General features: G+C 42.3%; 1 protein-coding gene across 2 annotated transcripts; it reads left to right on the top strand.

Annotated features, from left to right (window-relative positions):
• The first annotated feature begins 7,303 nt into the window (after positions 1-7,303).
• Positions 7,304-18,060, top strand: LOC109906820 (leukotriene B4 receptor 2). 2 transcript variants are annotated; one of them, XM_020504665.2, is made up of 7 exons: positions 7,304-7,606; positions 13,373-13,786; positions 14,149-14,418; positions 15,921-16,024; positions 16,477-16,573; positions 16,735-16,778; positions 16,942-18,060. In XM_020504665.2, the coding sequence occupies exons 2-7, from the start codon at positions 13,382-13,384 to the stop codon at positions 17,255-17,257; spliced, it is 1,236 nt and encodes a 411-aa protein (XP_020360254.1). In that variant the 5' UTR covers positions 7,304-7,606; positions 13,373-13,381; the 3' UTR covers positions 17,258-18,060. The 2 variants fall into 2 exon arrangements, with proteins under 2 accessions (XP_020360254.1, XP_031647709.1); XM_031791849.1 differs by lacking the exon at positions 7,304-7,606 and having other exon boundaries at positions 12,900-13,786.
• Positions 18,061-18,925: the final 865 nt, after the last annotated feature.

Below are 18,925 nucleotides of genomic sequence, written 5' to 3'. Positions count from 1 at the left end.
GATTTAAAAACACCAATCGGGACAAGTTCTTCCAGTTTGAAAGTATTTTGTAAGGTGTTCCAAGATGATGGCGCAGAGTACATAAAAGTCCTTTTACCAAATTCAGTTTGGACATTTGGAACAGTTAGCAGGATAAAGTCCAGCGAATGAAGAGAGTACCCACCACATTTCTGAACTATAAAAATGCACAAATAAAAAGGTAGTAAACCCCAAATGGCTTTGTAAATTAGTAAGTATACCAGTGACTGAGCCTACGAGTGACTAGAGAAGGCCAGCCAACCCTGGTATACAAAGTGCAGTGGTGCGTAAGGGTTTTGCAGTTTAAAATAAATCTCAAAGTGCCATGGTAAAGAGTGTCAATTGATCTCAAACACTGAGTGGAAGCATTCATATATAAAATATCCCCATAGTCTAGTAAAGGCATAAATGTAGCTGACACTAGCCTCCTTCTGGCTTCAAAAGAAAAACAGGCCTTATTCCTAAAACAAAATCCCAATTTCAGCTTCAATTGTTTTGTAAGTAGTTGAATATGCAATTGAAAATTTAATTTAATTTTTTTATTTTTTCAATTAAAATTGAAAATATATATTTATATGAGGTTACAACCTCAATCTCCTTGCCCTGACAGGTAGTAATAGGTGAAAGGTTCAGAGGTCTATTTCTTGCATTAGAAAACACCATTAGTTTAGTTTTGTCAGTATTGAGGATAAGCTTCAATTGACACAAGGTATGTTGAACAGTATAAAAAGCAGTTTGCATGTTCTGGAAAGCTTTTGTAAGAGACAAGGCACAACAGTAAATAACAGTATCATCAGCATAAAAATGAAGTTGTGCATTTTGGACATTTTTGTCTAAGTCATTTATATAAATAGTGAATAAGAGAGGACCAAGTACAGAGCCTTGGGGCACACCATTCAAGACAGACAATTTAACAGACATAAGCCCATCAAATTGAGTACACTGAGTTCTATCAGACAGATAGTTAGCAAACCATGCAACTGCATGCTCTGAAAGACCTACGCTCGACAATCTCTGCCTTAGTATAGCATGATCAACTGTATCAAAAGCCTTACAGAGATCAATATAAAGTGAGACACAGTGCTATTTTTGTCAATGGCTTCAGTGATATCATATAAAAAAAGGATTTCAGGGCTTGTATGTACCACCTGCACTGAGAATTGCAAAAAGCTAAAAGTTTGACCAGATTTCACTGGTTCATCCACACAGGGTTGTACAGAGACAGAGGACACTGAATCAAACAGCCTACCAGATGATACAAAGTGCTCATTGAAACAATTCAGCATTTCAGTTTTGTCATATACAGCAACAGAGTCCTTCAAAACACATGACGGTAATTCATTAACATTACTGTTACCAGACATCGACTTAATACTTTCTAGGGTCATTCAGGTTATCAGTGGTAACAGACATAACATATTCAGACTTGGCCTTCCTGAGAAGAAAAGAACACTTGTTTCGTAACTGCCTAAAAATAAGCCAGTCAGCATCAGAACATGTTTTCCTTGTATTAGCCCAGGCTAGATTACCGTTGTGAATAATACAAGACTGCTCAGAAGAAAACCATGGATTATCCCGCCCTTTAACCCTGAACCTGCGGAATGGGGCATGTTTGTTTACTATTTGGGAAAAACCATCATGAAAGAATTTCCAGGCAGTTTCCACATCAGGGATAAGCTCAATCTGCTCCAGTCAAAATAAAACAAATCATGAAAGAAAGCCTGCTCATTAAAACACTTCAAATTTCTCTTACGAACAAAACATGGGTTTGTCATAGGAACCTTAGTATTTCTAACAGCAACAACAGCACAATGGTCACTTAAATCATTACAAAAAACACCAACCGCAGAATATTTATGTGGAACATTTGTCAAATTCAAATCAATCAGGGATTCATTTAAGATTTAAATCATTTAAGATTTGGGCGAGTGGGTGAGTTAATCAACTGGGTAAGATTCATAGAATTACAAAACATGTTTAAATCATCAGACACTGGCTTTAACCACCACCAGTTGAGATCACCAATCAAGGTAATTTCACTGTAAAGAAGTTTAGACATAAGGTGCGTCAAAAAAGAAAATGCATCACCGAGAGCAGAGGGGGGTCTATAACAGCCAATCACAGTTATAGAGAGCAGAGGAGTGTCTATAACAGCCAATCACAGTTATAGAGAGGCCCTTTGAAACCTCAATATTCGAAGCAAGAAATTCCAACTGTTTACAAATAGTTTAAGACTTCGCCACACTTACATTTCATTTAGATTTGACATATAACAGGCTGCGTACATTTAAATGAAAATCCAAAACCAGATCTTGATTTAAAATCAGAGGGGGTTTGGAGACATTGCATATCTGGGCCAGGGTTAGGTTGCACGTTACCTGATATCAACAAAAGAGGAATAACTAGTCACCTCTGTTTAATAACCTTGCACGGCCTCTTTTTTTTAAGAGACCTAATCCACACGAATTCTACAAGTGAGTTTCCAGACAATACAAAACAGTAATTTAAAACCCTTAGACTTTGGTAGTGACACAAATTCGTACTGTTCACATCATGCCACAAATACATCGGCACTTGGACGAGTGGACCGAGTGAAAAAGAGCGAGTTCCTGCAGACAAAATGTCCAATGGACGGGAGAGCACATTGTCAAATGTATTCACCCAGCGGCAATGTTCGTTTTCTCCAGAGTTCAGTAAAGTCAGTGCACAAAGCAAAAGCACGAAAACTGTAATTTTATCTGACAAAACCCCCCCAAAAAAATTTGAGGCCAACGAAGGTAAGGGGAGAGAGAGACAGTGTGTATGTATGAGTGTGAATGTGAGTGTTTGCACGTGAGTAGATTGGGTGTTGAGGTCGATAGAGAGAACGGGTTGGGGATTGTTGAGCTGCCACTGACAGCAAGCGAAGAGAAAAAAGGAGCAGCTTGGACGAGACACTCCGCTGACGAAGGAGGAACTCAGGCCAGCCAGAGATAGCCAGAGATAGCCAGAGATAGGGTTACTTTGGTAAACGTCAAGTAATGAAGTGCCGAGTTGAGGAGGACCCGTGATCTTTACACCAGCCAAAACAAAATAGTTTGCACTACACAACAACGAAGTTACGCAACCATAAATAAATAGGTTATTAGTAGGTTAAAATGTACTAGTCACAGACAAACGACTTGACATGCTGCCATCTTGGATTTGAAGTTGATCGAGTGTGTGAATAGTGCGATATAGTGCGATTTGAGGCCATATAGAGTGCTACGTACACTAGAAAGTTCCAGAGGATGAAGGATGTGGGGGAGTGTTGTTGTGAGAATGAACTGTGCATGGTTGTGTTAGCAGCATGTGGGTCTGAGCAGGTGTAATGTCATTGACGTTTGTTGAAATCTGTCTATGGTTTATGTATGGTTGTTATTGTTTGAGAAAGGAAAATAGGACCACAAATAAAAATAATTATTTGGAGATGTATGGTGTTTATGATCAACTATGTAGAGTAGATCAAGGTACTGATGATGCTGTTTGAGGGGTGAATAATAAAGGTTATAACAGGGTTTACGTCTTTTATTGTCTCTTTCTCTCTCTCTCTCTCTTACTCTCTGAAGCGATTGTTAGAATTAATAACAATGGATTATTATATGTAGAACCCACTGATTAGTTATAACATCATTGAATTACTCATGGTAAGTTCTGTTTATGTCTCTGTCTCTATCTCTGTCACTGTCTCTCTCTCTCTCTCTCTCTCTCTCTCTCTCTGTCTCTCTCTCTCTCTCTCTGTCTCTCTCTCTCTCTCTCTCTCTCTCTCTCTCTCTCTCTCTCTCTCTCTCTCTCTCTATGAAGCAGGATGTGATGATTGATTGTGAAACAGCCAGATGTGGGTGAGGCAATGGTCTGATTCACCTGTTTTTCTTGTGTGTCTGTGTGTCTGTGTGTGTTTCACCCTTATCTCTATGACCAGGAGGTGTCATTACACATTAACACTACATTACAAAGCGACATTATCTCAGGTAACAAGTCGAGGGAGATGTTGAATGCCTGCCCTGGTCTAACATCTCACTAGAGGGTAAGTCTGTACCCTGCCTGCCCTGGTCTAACATCTCACTAGAGGGTAAGTCTGTACCCTGCCTGCCCTGGTCTAACATCTCACTAGCGGATGAGCAGGGTTTTCCCCTAATGTTTTGTTAAAGGCGGGAGCAAAGGCCAATGAATAAGCATTCAGGGCAGACAAAAACTAATTGTTCTCTCCATAACCCTGGGCTAACATAGTATATGTGAGAGGGTAGGATCTGTGTCGATTGCAGAAAAAAGAAGATTCAGGTGTTTGAAACATGCTAAATTCTCCACCTCCCTCCAGAACTCCCTCAAGCCTCCTCATGTACTTTGTTCCCCCTCAGATTTTTGGGCTGCAGGTCCAACATCTCTTCTGACACAATGACCCTCCTCTGCAGTCCAGACCATGTTCACTCAGCCCCTCTATCCTGGGTTTTACCCCACTGGTACTGTATCGCTGTATAAACAGTGGTAGAGGAACACAAGCTAGACTGATGCTTCAGCACGTACATTTCTTTCTGAAATGTTTGATTATTTTTCTGAAAAGTTTGATCTTTAGCGATTGAATTCCTTCACTGCTGATCTTTAGAGATTGAAGGAATTAAAATGACTTTGATCAAACTAATTGTTTAAATATTTAGCGTTCACAATCAACTAGAGTTTCAGACATAATGACCCTCCTCCATAGAGTTCAGACAACATTCACTCAGCCCCTCTATAAGGAGTTTGGGGTTTGTTATCAGCACAGTCATGATACTTCAGAGCTGTGTAAACTGTGGTAGAGGTCACCACACAAGAGTGAAACTTTATAATGCTCTTTTCTGATTTGATCATGAGATATTTATTTACTTTACTGTTATAATCTTGTCCATTCAGGCACAATATATTTCATGTCAAATAGTGAATATGAATATTAATCAACAATCATTACTAATCATTATGTATATATGTTGATGAATCAATATGGGTATCTGGTAATAATGTTAAATGGTGTGTTACATGTGGTAATACTAAACTCCACTTAGGTCGAATTTTCAATTAGTCACTCGTTGATGTCAATGGGAATGGAAATTCTAATTAGGTGGAAGTTAAGATTTGCCCCTGACTGATCATTGGATAGATTTGATTGGGCAAGTTTGTTCACCAAACAATAAACACCACCGCTAATCTATTGATTTAATACCCACTGTCATGACTTGCCTCCTTCAACTAGGTTGCTGTGGTCAGAGAGACGTCGGAAATTCCTGAGGATCTCCTCATGGACACACAGTATAAGAGGCAGAGTAAATTTTCATAGAGGACAAAGGAATTCCTTCCACCTCACAAAACTTGAGGCACGAACAAATGTCATGTTCCAGAGAAGGTATAAAAGATCGGTGAAGAATCCAGCTACGAACTGGTCCGTTTGTCACAACTTGGGGAAGCTCTTGGGAGACTGTGGCCACATTACCATAACGCTGTTTATATAATAGCCTCAGATATGAGGTTTACATCAAATTGTTGTATATGATGAATGAGTGAGTATGATACTGTTTGTATAATTGTGTAATATGATTTTGGACTGTTTAATGAAGAAAAATACAATTCCCTTTTGATTTGAACTAAATCAGAGGACCCGCCCTGAGCCCAGTTAGGGTCAGACATCCTGGGACAGCCCTTTTCTGCCATTCCGAATAAAACCCCCACTCGGGTTTGAGATCAGCAGATCGAGCTTACCTCAATTACGAGATGGCTAAAGGTTGCGGACCATGTCTTTCTCCATTAGGGGAGACAAAGGTTGTAGACCATTGCTGAATCTTTTAACCATACCATGTGGTTAAACTCTTAGACTATCGATACCGACAGAATAAGAACAAGTCTTTGATATTAATTACTAGTCTGCAGCTAGGAATTCGGTATCATTGAATGCGAAGAACGACAACCGCCGAAACATCCATTCTATAACGCTATAACGCTATGACGATATGACATTTGACCTCTGTCATTGCCAACAAAGGGTATATAACAAAGTATTGAGATAAACTTTTGTTATTGACCAAATACTTATTTTCCACAATAATTTGCAAATTAAATAATAAAAAATCCTTCAATGTGATTTTCTGGATTTTTTTTTCTAATTTTGTCTGTCATAGTTGAAGTGTACCTATGATGAAAATTACAGGCCTCTCTCATCTTTTTAAGTGGGAGAACTTGCACAACTGGTGGCTGACTAAAAACTTTTTTGCCCCACTGTATATATTGATTGCAATTGTTCCCGAATGAGTGTGTGTTCATGTGCAAGGGATTAGCATTTCAATTGTTATAATTATCACTCTGTAGTGACTTCTTAGTTGACCCACACTTCCCCTTTTGTCTAACAAGCCGCCATGCCGGTTCAGCCCACTAGGGCACATTCGCATTTCATGTAACCACATTTACCTTGTTTGTTTGTTTGTTTATGCATTTCTGTGAATTACTTAGTTAGTAATAAATAAATGATTTAAGACAATTGATGTATGGATGACTCATAGTGAAGACTGGGTTCGTGCAGATAACCAACAATTTATGACCTTTGGAATGAGACTATTGTGAGGTAAAGTAAATAATTCATTAATTCGAAGACTAATTAATCAGATAAAATATCTGAAAAGTCTTCAGTTAATGATAGTAAAGACACGACACCACTAACTCAGCTACTTTCTTCAATTTCCTTTCAAATATCTGCAGTTGTATGGTGTTTATAATCAACTGTCTGGAGTAGATCAAGGTACTTATGATGCTGTTCGAGGGGTCAATAATAAAGGTTACAACAGGGTTTAAATCTCTGGTTGTACCTCTCTCTCTCTCTTACACTCTCAATCAATTGTTATAGTAATCAATTGTTATTAATTGTAGATACAACTCACTATGATTGGCTTTAGCATTATATAATTACTCCTGGAATGTTTGTCAGTTAATCAAGAAGTTCTCTCTCTGCAAAGCAGGATGTGATGATAGATTGTGAAAGAGCCAGATGTGGGAGGGGCAAGTGTCTGATTCACCTGTTTTTACTGTGTGTGAGTGTCTGTGTGTGTGTGTGTGTGTGTGTGTGTGTGTGTGTGTGTGTTTGTGTGTGTGTGTGTGTGTGTGTGTGTGTGTGTGTGTGTGTGTGTGTGTGTGTGTGTGTGTGTGTGTGTGTGTGTGTGTGTCACCCTTATCTCTATGGCCAGGAGGTGTCATTCCACATTAACACTACATTACAAGATACATTACCTCACGTATGATAAGGTGTGGAGGGAGATGTTGAAAGATGAGGGAACACGACACACCCCCTTCCCTTTACTCTGCTACAGCGTGCTACTGCAAGCATGACAGATCAGTGAAAATACAGAGTTAGAGAGAAAGAGAGAGAGAGATAGAGAGGAAGAGGGATAGAGAGAAAGAGGGATTGAGAGGAGAGAACACGTGGAGTGAAAGAGGAGTACTGAGAAAAGTAGGAAGAATATATACACCATCAAGACTAGAAGAAATGAAATAAAGGAAGTCTGTCCCTGCCTATTCTCCATCTCTTTCTCTACCCCAGGATTAGGACTATTTGGTGAGTTTCTTTTCAGTCTTCCCTCTCTTCTGTCCCGAACCTCCCTCCTGATTGTGGTCCGGTCAGTCAATGAAAATAGACAGTAAAATGAAGTACAGTAAAGTACTGTAATCTAAAGTAAACTCTAGCAGGAGCTATCAGCATGTCCTCAGATAACAAAATATATAGAGATGGTTTGATAGTCCTGGGGCAGTATGTATCCTATTAAGCCTCTCAAAGTGCTGATTTGGGATCAGTTTGCCTTTCAGATCATAATAAATACAAATACATGGACAGACAGGGAACTGATCCTAGATCTACACTCCTACTCAGACATGTGATACACACACACCCTGGTCTGTACTTGACACCACATCAAACATGATAATTGTTTGCAGAAAGTAGTACTGTTGTTATTTAACTGTTCGGTGGGTGCGACCAGCTGTTCTCAATGGAACATCATATGTGATAATGAGCCCAATAGCAATTCTATGAATCAGAGTCATATCCTCGCTCCTCGCTTTCTCTTCTCTCCCTCTCCCTTTCTCTCTAAGGTATGTATAATATGCTAGTGTGCGTAGGAGCTTTTCTACTGTTGTGCCCAAGAGCAGTCCTAGCTTGTTTCTCTCTGTGAGTCTGGCCCGTTTGAGTGTGTCAGCTGTTGCTCTCAATGGTGGGGAAAATGATACAGCGTTCTCTACACACAGTGTCCATTTAGCCGTGACCCCACTCTCTAAAAGGTTTCTCTCAGGGAGAGTTGGTATACACAAAACAACACACTTCCAATTCACAAGGTGTATAATACTGTCGTGTACATGTGTGAAAGAGGACAGATAAGCACTCTACAAATAGAGTTATCATGGTGACTGTGACTGGTTATCATGGTGACTGTGACATGCAAAAACAGGTACACTACCTAACTCTTAGTTCTACAGTACAATGCACATGATTAGTCCTCTAGCTAACTCTTAGTTCTACAGTACAATGCACATGATTAGTCCTCTAGCTAACTCTATGGGACTACAGTACAATGCACAGGATGAGTCCTCTAGATAACTCTATGGGACTACAGTACAATGCACAGGAAGAGTCCTCTAGATAACTCTATGGGACTACAGTACAATGGACAGGATTAGTCCTCTAGCTAACTCCATGGGACTACAGTACAATGCACAGGATTAGTCCTCTAGCTAACTCCATGGGACTACAGTACAATGCACATGATTAGTCCTCTAGCTAACTCCATGGGACTATAGTACAATGCACATGATTAGTCCTCTAGCTAACTCCATGGGACTATAGTACAATGTACATGATTAGTCCTCTAGCTAACTCCATGGGACTATAGTACAATGTACATGATTAGTCCTCTAGCTAACTCCATGGGTCTACAGTATCAAATCAAATCAAATTTATTTATATAGCCCTTCGTACATCAGCTAATATCTCAAAGTGCTGTACAGAAACCCAGCCTAAAACCCCAAACAGCAAGCAATGCAGGTGTAGGTGCTTCTACACCTGGTGGCTAGGAAAAACTCCCTAGAAAGGCCAATACCTAGGAAGAAACCTAGAGAGGAACCAGGCTATGTGGGGTGGCCAGTCCTCTTCTGGCTGTGCCGGGTGGAGATTATAACAGAACATGGCCAAGATGTTCAAATGTTCATAAATGACCAGCATGGTCGAATAATAATAAGGTAGAACAGTTGAAACTGGAGCAGCAGCACAGTCAGGTGGAAGTTGAAACTGGAGCAGCAGCATGGCCAGGTGGACTGGGGACAGCAAGGAGTCATCATGTCAGGTAGTCCTGGGGCATGGTCCTAGGGCTCAGGTCAGTTGAAACTGGAACAGCAGCATGGCCAGGTGGACTGGGGACAGCAAGAAGTCATCATGTCAGGTAGTCCTGGGGCATGGTCCTAGGGCTCAGGTCCTCCGAGAGAGAGAAAGAAAGAGAGAAGGAGAGAATTAGAGAACGCACACTTAGATTCACACCGGACACCGAATAGGACAGGAGAAGTACTCCAGATATAACAAACTGACCCCAGCCCCCCGACACATAAACTACTGCAGCATAAATACTGGAGGCTGAGACAGGAGGGGTCAGGAGACACTGTGGCCCCATCCGAGGACACCCCCGGACAGGGCCAAACAGGAAGGATATAACCCCACCCACTTTGCCAAAGCACAGCCCCCACACCACTAGAGGGATATCTTCAACCACCAACTTACCATCCTGAGACAAGGCTGAGTATAGCCCACAAAGATCTCCGCCACGGCACAACCCAAGGGGGGGGGCGCCAACCCAGACAGGATGACCACAACAGTGAATCAACACACTCAGGTGACGCACCCCCTCCAGGGACGGCATGAGAGAGCCCCAGCAAGCCAGTGACTCAGCCCCTGTAATAGGGTTAGAGGCAGAGAATCCCAGTGGAAAGAGGGGAACCAGCCAGGCAGAGACAGCAAGGGCGGTTCGTTGCTCCAATGCACAGAACAGTACAATGCACAGAAGTCTCCCTGAACTGTCTAATACTCTACAGATCTATTCCCTCACTACCTGTTACAGAGCCTAGCCAGCTGTGCACTTCTAAGCCATGTTTGATATTTAATGCATAAATGACATTGTAGAAATGAATGAATTGACTCCCACACCATAGTACACTCTCATAATCACTCAGAATGACAGCAGAATTACAATAAGAACTACTGTGAGGGTGCAAAGAGGTTCATTTGGGATGTGTGTGTGCACCTCTGAGTACTAGATTATAAGGATTGTTCTTTTACTGAGTAGCCTAGTGGTTCCAGTGTTGGGCCAGTAAATAAAAGGTTGCTTGTTTGAATCCCGAGCTGACGAGGTGATAAATCTGTCAATATGCCTTTGAGAAAGGTACTTAACCCTAATTGCTCCTGTAAGTCGCTCTGCGACTATATTTCAACAATCATTGAAATATTTTCGACGTGCGTTGAATTTCTGTCAAGTTATTACTTGATAAAACAAGAACATTAAGATTTACTTAGATGTGCAATGTACTGTAATATTTGCATATAGCCCATGTATAGTATACAGTGTGTGTGTGTCCATGTGCACCAGGGGAGGCTGGTGTGAGGACATACTGTATAGGAGGACTGGCTCATTGTAATGGCTGGAATGGAATGAATGGAATGGGATCAAACGTGTGGTTTCCATATGTGTGATGTGTTTGATACCGTTCCACCTATTTAGCTACAGCCATTAGCATGAGCCCATCCTCCCCAATTAAGGTGCCACCAACCTCCTGTGATGTGGACGCATGTGAGTTCATTATTATTACAGGCGTGAGTGCATGGTATAAGAGAAGCCTATACAATACCATATATGCAAGGGAAACACAGGATAGATTAGATTGTCATGTTAAATATTAAACATATTCTCACACCATGGGCTTCTCCACACCAAACACTAAGATATAGGATTGTCTGAAATAGCATCTTATTCCCAATAGGGCTAAAAGTAGTGCACTACAATAGGGTGCCATTTTGAAGGCAGACAGTGATTTGAAACAGTCCTCGGAGGGAGGTAGAATGATTTCTCAAACAAACATTGTAGCTACAAGACTTAGTGTTTATTTTACCAGTCAAGTCTGGTCATGCTGGCTTGGAATTAGAAACCTGTTACAATTCCTCAACACACCTACACATGGACTCCTCCCAGTGTTTCAGCCTCAGTCAAAATAAAAACACAGACTTTAGGAAGAAATAACACACAGGTTTCGAGGCATTTATGTCTGCTGCGTTGAAGTTTATTCAGGAACCTAAAAGATGTAGACATCCGAATAAAAGCTTTTGCAGAATTTGAAGTCAAGTAATGTAGAGTAGAAGGAGTGTGTGTGCATACACTCACACACACACACGTACACACAAGTAATGTAGAGTAGAAGGAGTGTGTGTGCATACACTCACACACACACACATACACACAAGTAATGTAGAGTAGAAGGAGTGTGTGTGCATACACTCACTCACACACACACACGTACACACAAGTAATGTAGAGTAGAAGGAGTGTGTGTGCATACACTCACTCACACACACACACACACACGTACACACAAGTAATGTAGAGTAGAAGGAGTGTGTGTGCATACACTCACACACACACACGTACACACAAGTAATGTAGAGTAGAAGGAGTGTGTGTACACACACTCACACACACACACGCATGCACATACACACACAGATACACACACAAACACACACGCACGCACACACACGCACATACACGCACACACATACATACACACACACACGCACGCACACATGCTCGTACACACATACATACACACACAGGCACGCACACATTCTCGTACACACATGCACCACCCAGTTGCTACCCAACAGGGGAATGTATTCTCCATTAGCGGATCACTCACAGCTATCTGTTAATACCACATCTAAACCCATATTAATCCCAGGATTTTTGAATTTGTCCTGAAGGTATTCGCTCTCTCACGCCCTGACTGTGTCTCACTGATCTCCTCTTGTCTTCTCTGTTTATAAATCTACATGATCTTCTCTCCTCTATAATAGCTTCTCTCCTCTCGCTACATGATCTTCTCTCATCTGTCTAAATTATCTTCTCTCTTCTACATGATCTTCTCTCATCTATATTAGCTTCTCTCATCTATATTAGCTTCCTCTTCTGTATACATTATACTCTCTCCTCTGTCTACAGGATTTTCTCTCCTCTATATTATCTTCTCTCCTCTGTCTACAAGATATTCTCTCCTCTATATTATCTTCTCTCCTCTGTCTACAAGATATTCTCTCCTCTATATTATCTTCTCTCCTCTGTCTACAAGTTATTCTCTCCTCTATATTATCTTCTCTCCTCTGTCTACAAGATATTCTCTCCTCTATACTATCTTCTCTCCTCTATATTATCTTCTGTCCTCTATTTTATCTTCTCTCCTCTGTCTACAGGATATTCTCCCCTCTATATTAGCTTCTCTTTTCTGTCTACATTATCCTCTCCTCTGTCTACATTATCTTCTCTCGTCTGTCTTGTGTAGACGCACACTAGCATTACTGTCCATTAGGTGTATTAAATATGTTTGAGAGTGAGTGTGATAAATCCAGTCAGTCGCTGCCTGCACTCCAGTGGCTTAATTGCAAGTCAAACGTGTATTTTAGGCAAGAGTTTCCCAAAGTCGGTCCTGGAGCACACCCTTGGTGCAGGTTTTGTTGTTTACCCTAGCGCTACACAGCTGATTCACATGACCAACTCTTCATCAGGCTTTGATTATTTGAATCAGCTGTGTAGCGCTAGGGTAAAAAACAAAACGTGCACCCATGGGTGGGGGCTTGGGAAACCCTGGCCTAAGCTATACATGTTCGACTTGCAATTTGAACCCCCACAGTGTCTGAATGGATTATGGGACTGCATCCTCTTCAATGCAAACACGTCCTCTGTATCTTTACCACTTAAAGTCCTACGCTCACAGCCTCTCATACACCTAAGCTTGTTTCATACTCTATCAGACCTGCCTTCAAACATGATTTGAAATCTTTCAAATACTTTGAGTGTTTGGTCTACCATGCCTGGAGTGTCAGATGGGTGGGATTTGCAGTTTTAAGACTGTTCCATTGGGTTATTAAGCCAGGCATGCTCAATCAAGCACAGATAAAGTATTGGAACCCAGGTCTGTATCCTATACAACCACAAACTATTCAACATTGCTGCTGATACAAGTTAGTGACACCTCTACCTCAGTGTTTTCATTGAACCTTTAACCTTTCTGTCCCTTGCAGATCATTGCCATGGCCCACAACCAAACCATCCCCCAAATCATCCCTCCATCCCTCACAAAACCCCCCTTGTCCCTTTCTCCGTTCTCCTCCACTACGCCCCCCTCCCTGTTCCTTTCAGCCTCCAACCACGTCCTTAACACCACCATGTCTGTTTTCGCGGCGAACCAAAGCATTGTGGGTAATACCACCTCCACAACCGTAGGGGCACTCATCCTGGGTCTGGTGTTTCTCCTTGGCGTCCCCGGCAATCTCTTCATCATCTGGAGTATCCTGGCACGCGCCCGCCGTCGCTCTGTCACCACCCTCCTCATCCTCAATCTGGCAGTGGCCGATGGCTCGCTCATGGCGCTCACGCCGTTCTTCATCGTGTACCTTGTGAAGAAGACATGGATTTTTGGCGATATCATGTGCAAGGTGGAGGCTCTTCTTTTTGTTGATTGCCGCATTCCAGGCTGACTACACTGTAGACATCTGCCAGATCTCACAACGCCTGTATAGGTGTTTAACATATCTGCTTACCACATCATATGAAATAGCAATCTGATGCCCGACTGCGCAGTTGATGACATAGCATGCAACCATTGGTTGATGCAACGCAATGACTGCAATTTTGTCGGCCTGGAATGCAACCAATATGTAAATGTTCCAATGATGTCCTTTTCTTCCCAGATGTTTGAAAACACCACTGACACTTGACATGCAGTGATTACATTGTCATTGAATCCTTATCCTTTTGAAATGACAAGAAAAAGCCACTCTCTTCTTGTCTGGATCAGATACTCTTCTACCTGTGCCTGGCCAACATGTACGCCTCCATCCAACTGATCATGCTGATGAGCCTGCACAGGCTGGTGGCCGTGGTGTGGCCGCGGCGTGTTGCTGCCCTCGCTGGCCGGAAGGCAGTACTGCGGGGGGTGCTGGTACTGTGGATCCTGGTGCTGGTCTCATCCATCCCCGCGTTGCTGTTCAGGCACAAACTGACGGCCACGTACCCCAACGGGAGGAGCCGTATGGTGTGTGAGTCATTTCACAAGCAGCAGAGTCAAGTGAGTGACACTTACTTCCTTATTTACCAACTGAATTCATTCCTTACTTTGCTGACAGGGGAGGGAGAAAGAGCAACCAATCAAACCGTGAATGTATTTCAGGTGAGGGAACAAAAAAGTAAGGACTTTACATGAGAGCTTTCTATCACCATAGTTACCTGTTTATTCACATTCTTATATGTAGTCAGATCATCCATAAAAACATTGCAAGGTATGGAGTTTACAGTACCTCGATTTTGTATACAGTCAGGCCCATAAATACTTATTATTTTAGCTGTCTACCACAGCATATTGGAGTTGAAGTTAAACTATGAATAGGAGAGGGAAGGTCAGACATTCAGCTTTAATTGGAGAGTATTCACATCCAGACTGGGTGAATGGTGTAGGAATTACAACACTTTTTATATGTGGTCTGACCCTTTTTAAGAGAACAAAAGTAATTGGACAATTCGCTGCTCAGCTGCTCAGCAAATTCAAGTGCTGCACTTGAATTTGGAATCTGTTGCTGTTAACCCTCAATAGGAAGTCAAAAGAACTGTCACTGCCAGTGAAGCAAGCCATCATTAGGTTGAAAAATCGAAACAAACCCATCAGAGAGATATCAGAAACATTAGGTGTGGAACATAAAACAACTGTGGTGGATGACAGAAGAATTCTTTCCCTGGTGAAGAAAAACCCCTTCACAACAGTTGGCCAGATCATTAACACCCTCCAGGAGGCAGGGGTATCTGTGTCAATGTCAACGATGAAGAGAAGTCTTCACCAGAGTAAACACAGAGGGCTAACCACAAGATGTAAACCATTGGTAAACCTCAAATACATGAAAACCATATTAGAGTTTGCCAAAAAAAACACAAAAAAAGCCTATACAGTTCTGAAACAACATCCTATGGACAGATGAGACAAATATCAACTTGTACCAGAGTTCAGATTCAGCCAAATGCTTCAAAACTCATTGGACGGCGCTTCACAGTGCAGATGGACAATGACCCGAAGCATACTGCGAAAGCAACCCAATAGTTTTTCAATGCAAAAATAGTGCAATGTTCTGCAATGGCCAAGTCAATCACCTGACCTGAATATAATTGAGCATGCACTTCACTTGCTGAAGACAAAACGCCCCAAGAACAAGCAGGAACTGAAGACAGCTGCAGCTAAGTCTTGGCAGAGCATCACCAGGAAAGAAACCCAGCACCTGGTGATGTCTAGGGGTTCCATAATTCAGGAAGTCATTGACAGCAAAGGATTTGCAACCACGTATTAAATCTCACTATTTAATTTATGATTTTGTTGGTTTGTCCACTTTTGAGCCCCACTTACACTTAAAGCACATCTTGATTGTTTCCTTTCAAATCCATGGTGGTGGCGTACAGAGCCAAAATGATGCAAGTTGTGTCACTGTCCAAATACTCATGGACCTGACTGTATATAGTGTCACTAACGCTAACCGATCAAGGTGATCTCTATGCTGATACAGTACACGTCCCATTCTCTCAGCGCAGGTGGTGCTCCAGTACACGTTGGAGACGGTGCTGGGATTTGTAGTTCCTTACGGCTTGATTGTAGGCAGCTACATCTGCATCCTGCGGAGGATCAGACAAACCAGGTCCACTGCTGTTTTACTATCTTCATTTTATTTCTGCCTTCATTTCATATTTGTCTAGATGTATTGTTTTTATTTTCTCACTTTTTACAAGCCAGTGAAGTTGGGTGAAATCCTATTGTATTTGTTGGCATTCATTATTATTTAGAGTAATTTGTGAAAAAGTTGGAGAATTTAAAAGAAAATCCTGTTTGATGGTAAGGCCCAGGAGGGGAATACATTGCATGATAGTAAAGGACCAAGAGCCAAACACTAGCATGCAATGCCATGCCAATTGGCCACATGGTAACACTATAACTAGTGATTGAGAAAGCAAAGGTTTTAAAGGCCTCACCCTGTGTGATCTAGAGTCCTGAAATCCGGTACATTTGCATCAAGGACCATTAAGGTCTGTCATGATTGATTTTCCACCATTTGGAATTCGGGGAAAAAACAGTGTGATTTGATTTGACCAGGTTCAGGAGGAGGATCCACAGTGAGAAACTCATCCTAACCATCGTGGTCACCTTCGGAATCTTCTGGTTGCCCTACCATGTCATCAACATTGTGCAGGTAGTGTGTGCGTGCGTGTGTGGGGTGTTTTGTGTGTGTGCATGTCTGAGCTATAGCCAGGGCCTCACACTCCTAAACGGGGCTGAAACAGTAGGTCCCGCTGTAACTGGGCTGTCTGCTGTGATGAAATCTCTTCTCATAGATGAAATATGTCCTTACAGGTTGCCGCAGCACTTTCTCCTCAAGATTCAGCTATAAAAGCAAGGTAGGCTTTCTGAAAAGTTTTTCCTAAATTACTGTTTCGTAAGATCCTCACCTCGTCACAGGTATCATTTGTAGTGTATTGTTATCAAATCCCTAACTACATTTTAATCAAAAACAATGAACAACCATTTTTTTTGCTGTTTTCATATCTACTCTTCCTCCAGACTGGACCCTATCTGGCAGTCCTGCCGTGCGGTCACATCAGCCCTGGCATTCATCAGCAGCTGTGCCAACCCGGTCCTCTACACCTTCGCCGGCAAGTCCTATATCCGGCGGGAAGGCTTTGCCTTCATGGCCCGTCTGTTCGAAGGCACTGCGCTGGACTCTGGGACCAGGAAGAACCGACAGAACAGCCAGAACAGTCGAGAGAGAGACAGGGATGCAGAGGGGCTGAAAGAAAAGGAAGGAGAGCTAGAATCCACGACCAGCGCCAATGTTGTGAGCCCCATCTGTGTGAAACCTGTGAAAAATGTCAAATAGTGACCCTCTGGGCTGGTAGTTGGACGCTATGGTGGCAGAACCTATTTTGATGGGAAAACAAAGACTGGTTTCCTGCAGTTCGCTCGACGGCCACTAGATTTAAGTGTTTCCTAATGACTGACTTACTGACTGAACCATATCTCTGTTGTTAGAGGTGCTGCTTCAAGCTCAGCAGGTGAGGGGGGTGAATTTTATAAGTGATCTTACCGGGATGTCTTGTCTGTCTGACTGCCTCTCTTTCTATATGTGTGTGTGTGTGTGTGTGTGTGTGTGTGTGTGTGTGTGTGTGTGTGTGGTGTGTGTGTGTGTGTGTGTGTGTGTGTGTGTGTGTGTGTGTGTGTGTGTGTGTGTGTGTGTGTGTGTGTGTGTGTGTGTGTGTGTGTGTGTGTGTGTGTGTGTGTGTGTGTGTGTGTGTGTGTGTGTGTGTGTGTGTGTGTGTGTGTGTGTGTGTGTGTGTGTGTGTGTGTGTGTGTGTGCGTGCGTGCGTGCGTGCGTGCGTGCGTGCGTGCGTGTGTGTGTGTGTGTGTGTGTGTGTGTGTGTGTGTGTGGTGTACTGCTGTAAGTACAGTAAACAGAGCACTGTAATATTTCCCTACTTCTTTTTGCTTCATATATTTTCTCAAAAGCATTAAGACATGTTGCCATGTTGGGCCAGATCAAGAAAATAAAACACAATTTTCTCAGATTAGATTTGGCTGCCATCCATTGATTAGGAAACGCTTAAAGGGAGAAGAAGACAACTCACAGAAGAGTCATGACTGGCTGGCAGGCAATAGCATGCAGGTCCTTCACAGTCTGTCCAGTCATTTCTTTACCTTCAGGCCATTCTTTTACCTCTTTCTCCTCCCCCTCCTCCCCCTCTCTTTCTCCTGGAACCGTTCTCCTCTCTTTTACCTCTTCATCCTGCTCCTCAACTCCTTCGTTCTCCTCTTTCTCTCTCCCCCTCCCATCATGCTGGTCTCCTGCTGGGCGTGTCCATGTTGGAGGCTGTCAACCTCCAGCAGCTGTGCCGGAGAGACCGGTCCCCACTTGAAACAAGGAAATCATACATTTCATTTTCACTTTGAATAATGACAATAAAAAAATACAGTTGATTTTTATATAAATGTGATTTTTTTTCAGTCTCACGCTCATACAGTGTGGTATTAGCTCTGGGTAATTATGGCATAGTAACCATTGCTCATGTGCAACACAGTGACATGGTGGTATTTAGCCCAAAATAGGGCAAAGGTCACCACTATCAGGGCAAGGATGCGGTTGGTCTTCCTGGTGGTGCCAGCAGGTGTGGCCGGACACTAAGGTGTGAGCAGATTGCCATGATGCCAAAGGGGACCAGGAACGCAGCGACCGTCTCTAGGGAATAATGAAACACCGGGTAGAATGGATGAGACAAGAAACAATTGGATTTGATTTAGTTCATTATTAAAGTGTCTTGCATCTTCAGGATTCCCAGCCCACTTACGTTTTAGTAAGAGTATCTTCAATGAATGTAATTACATATTGTATCTAGTTAAATTGCAGTTCTTGTCTGTTACAATTAATTGCATTAAGAACAATGTTTGACTGATTGATTATACTGTGTTGAAGATATATCCATATCTGTTTAGAATACTTGTGGATATAGAATAAACAATAATCTGCAACATATTTTATGGACAACTGAGAACA

The sequence above is a fragment of the Oncorhynchus kisutch genome, linkage group LG16, assembly GCF_002021735.2.
Source record: "Oncorhynchus kisutch isolate 150728-3 linkage group LG16, Okis_V2, whole genome shotgun sequence".
Classification (NCBI taxonomy): domain Eukaryota; kingdom Metazoa; phylum Chordata; class Actinopteri; order Salmoniformes; family Salmonidae; genus Oncorhynchus; species Oncorhynchus kisutch.
The sequence above is the reverse complement of the archived record's forward strand: the minus strand, read 5'-3'. Positions and strand labels throughout refer to the sequence as shown.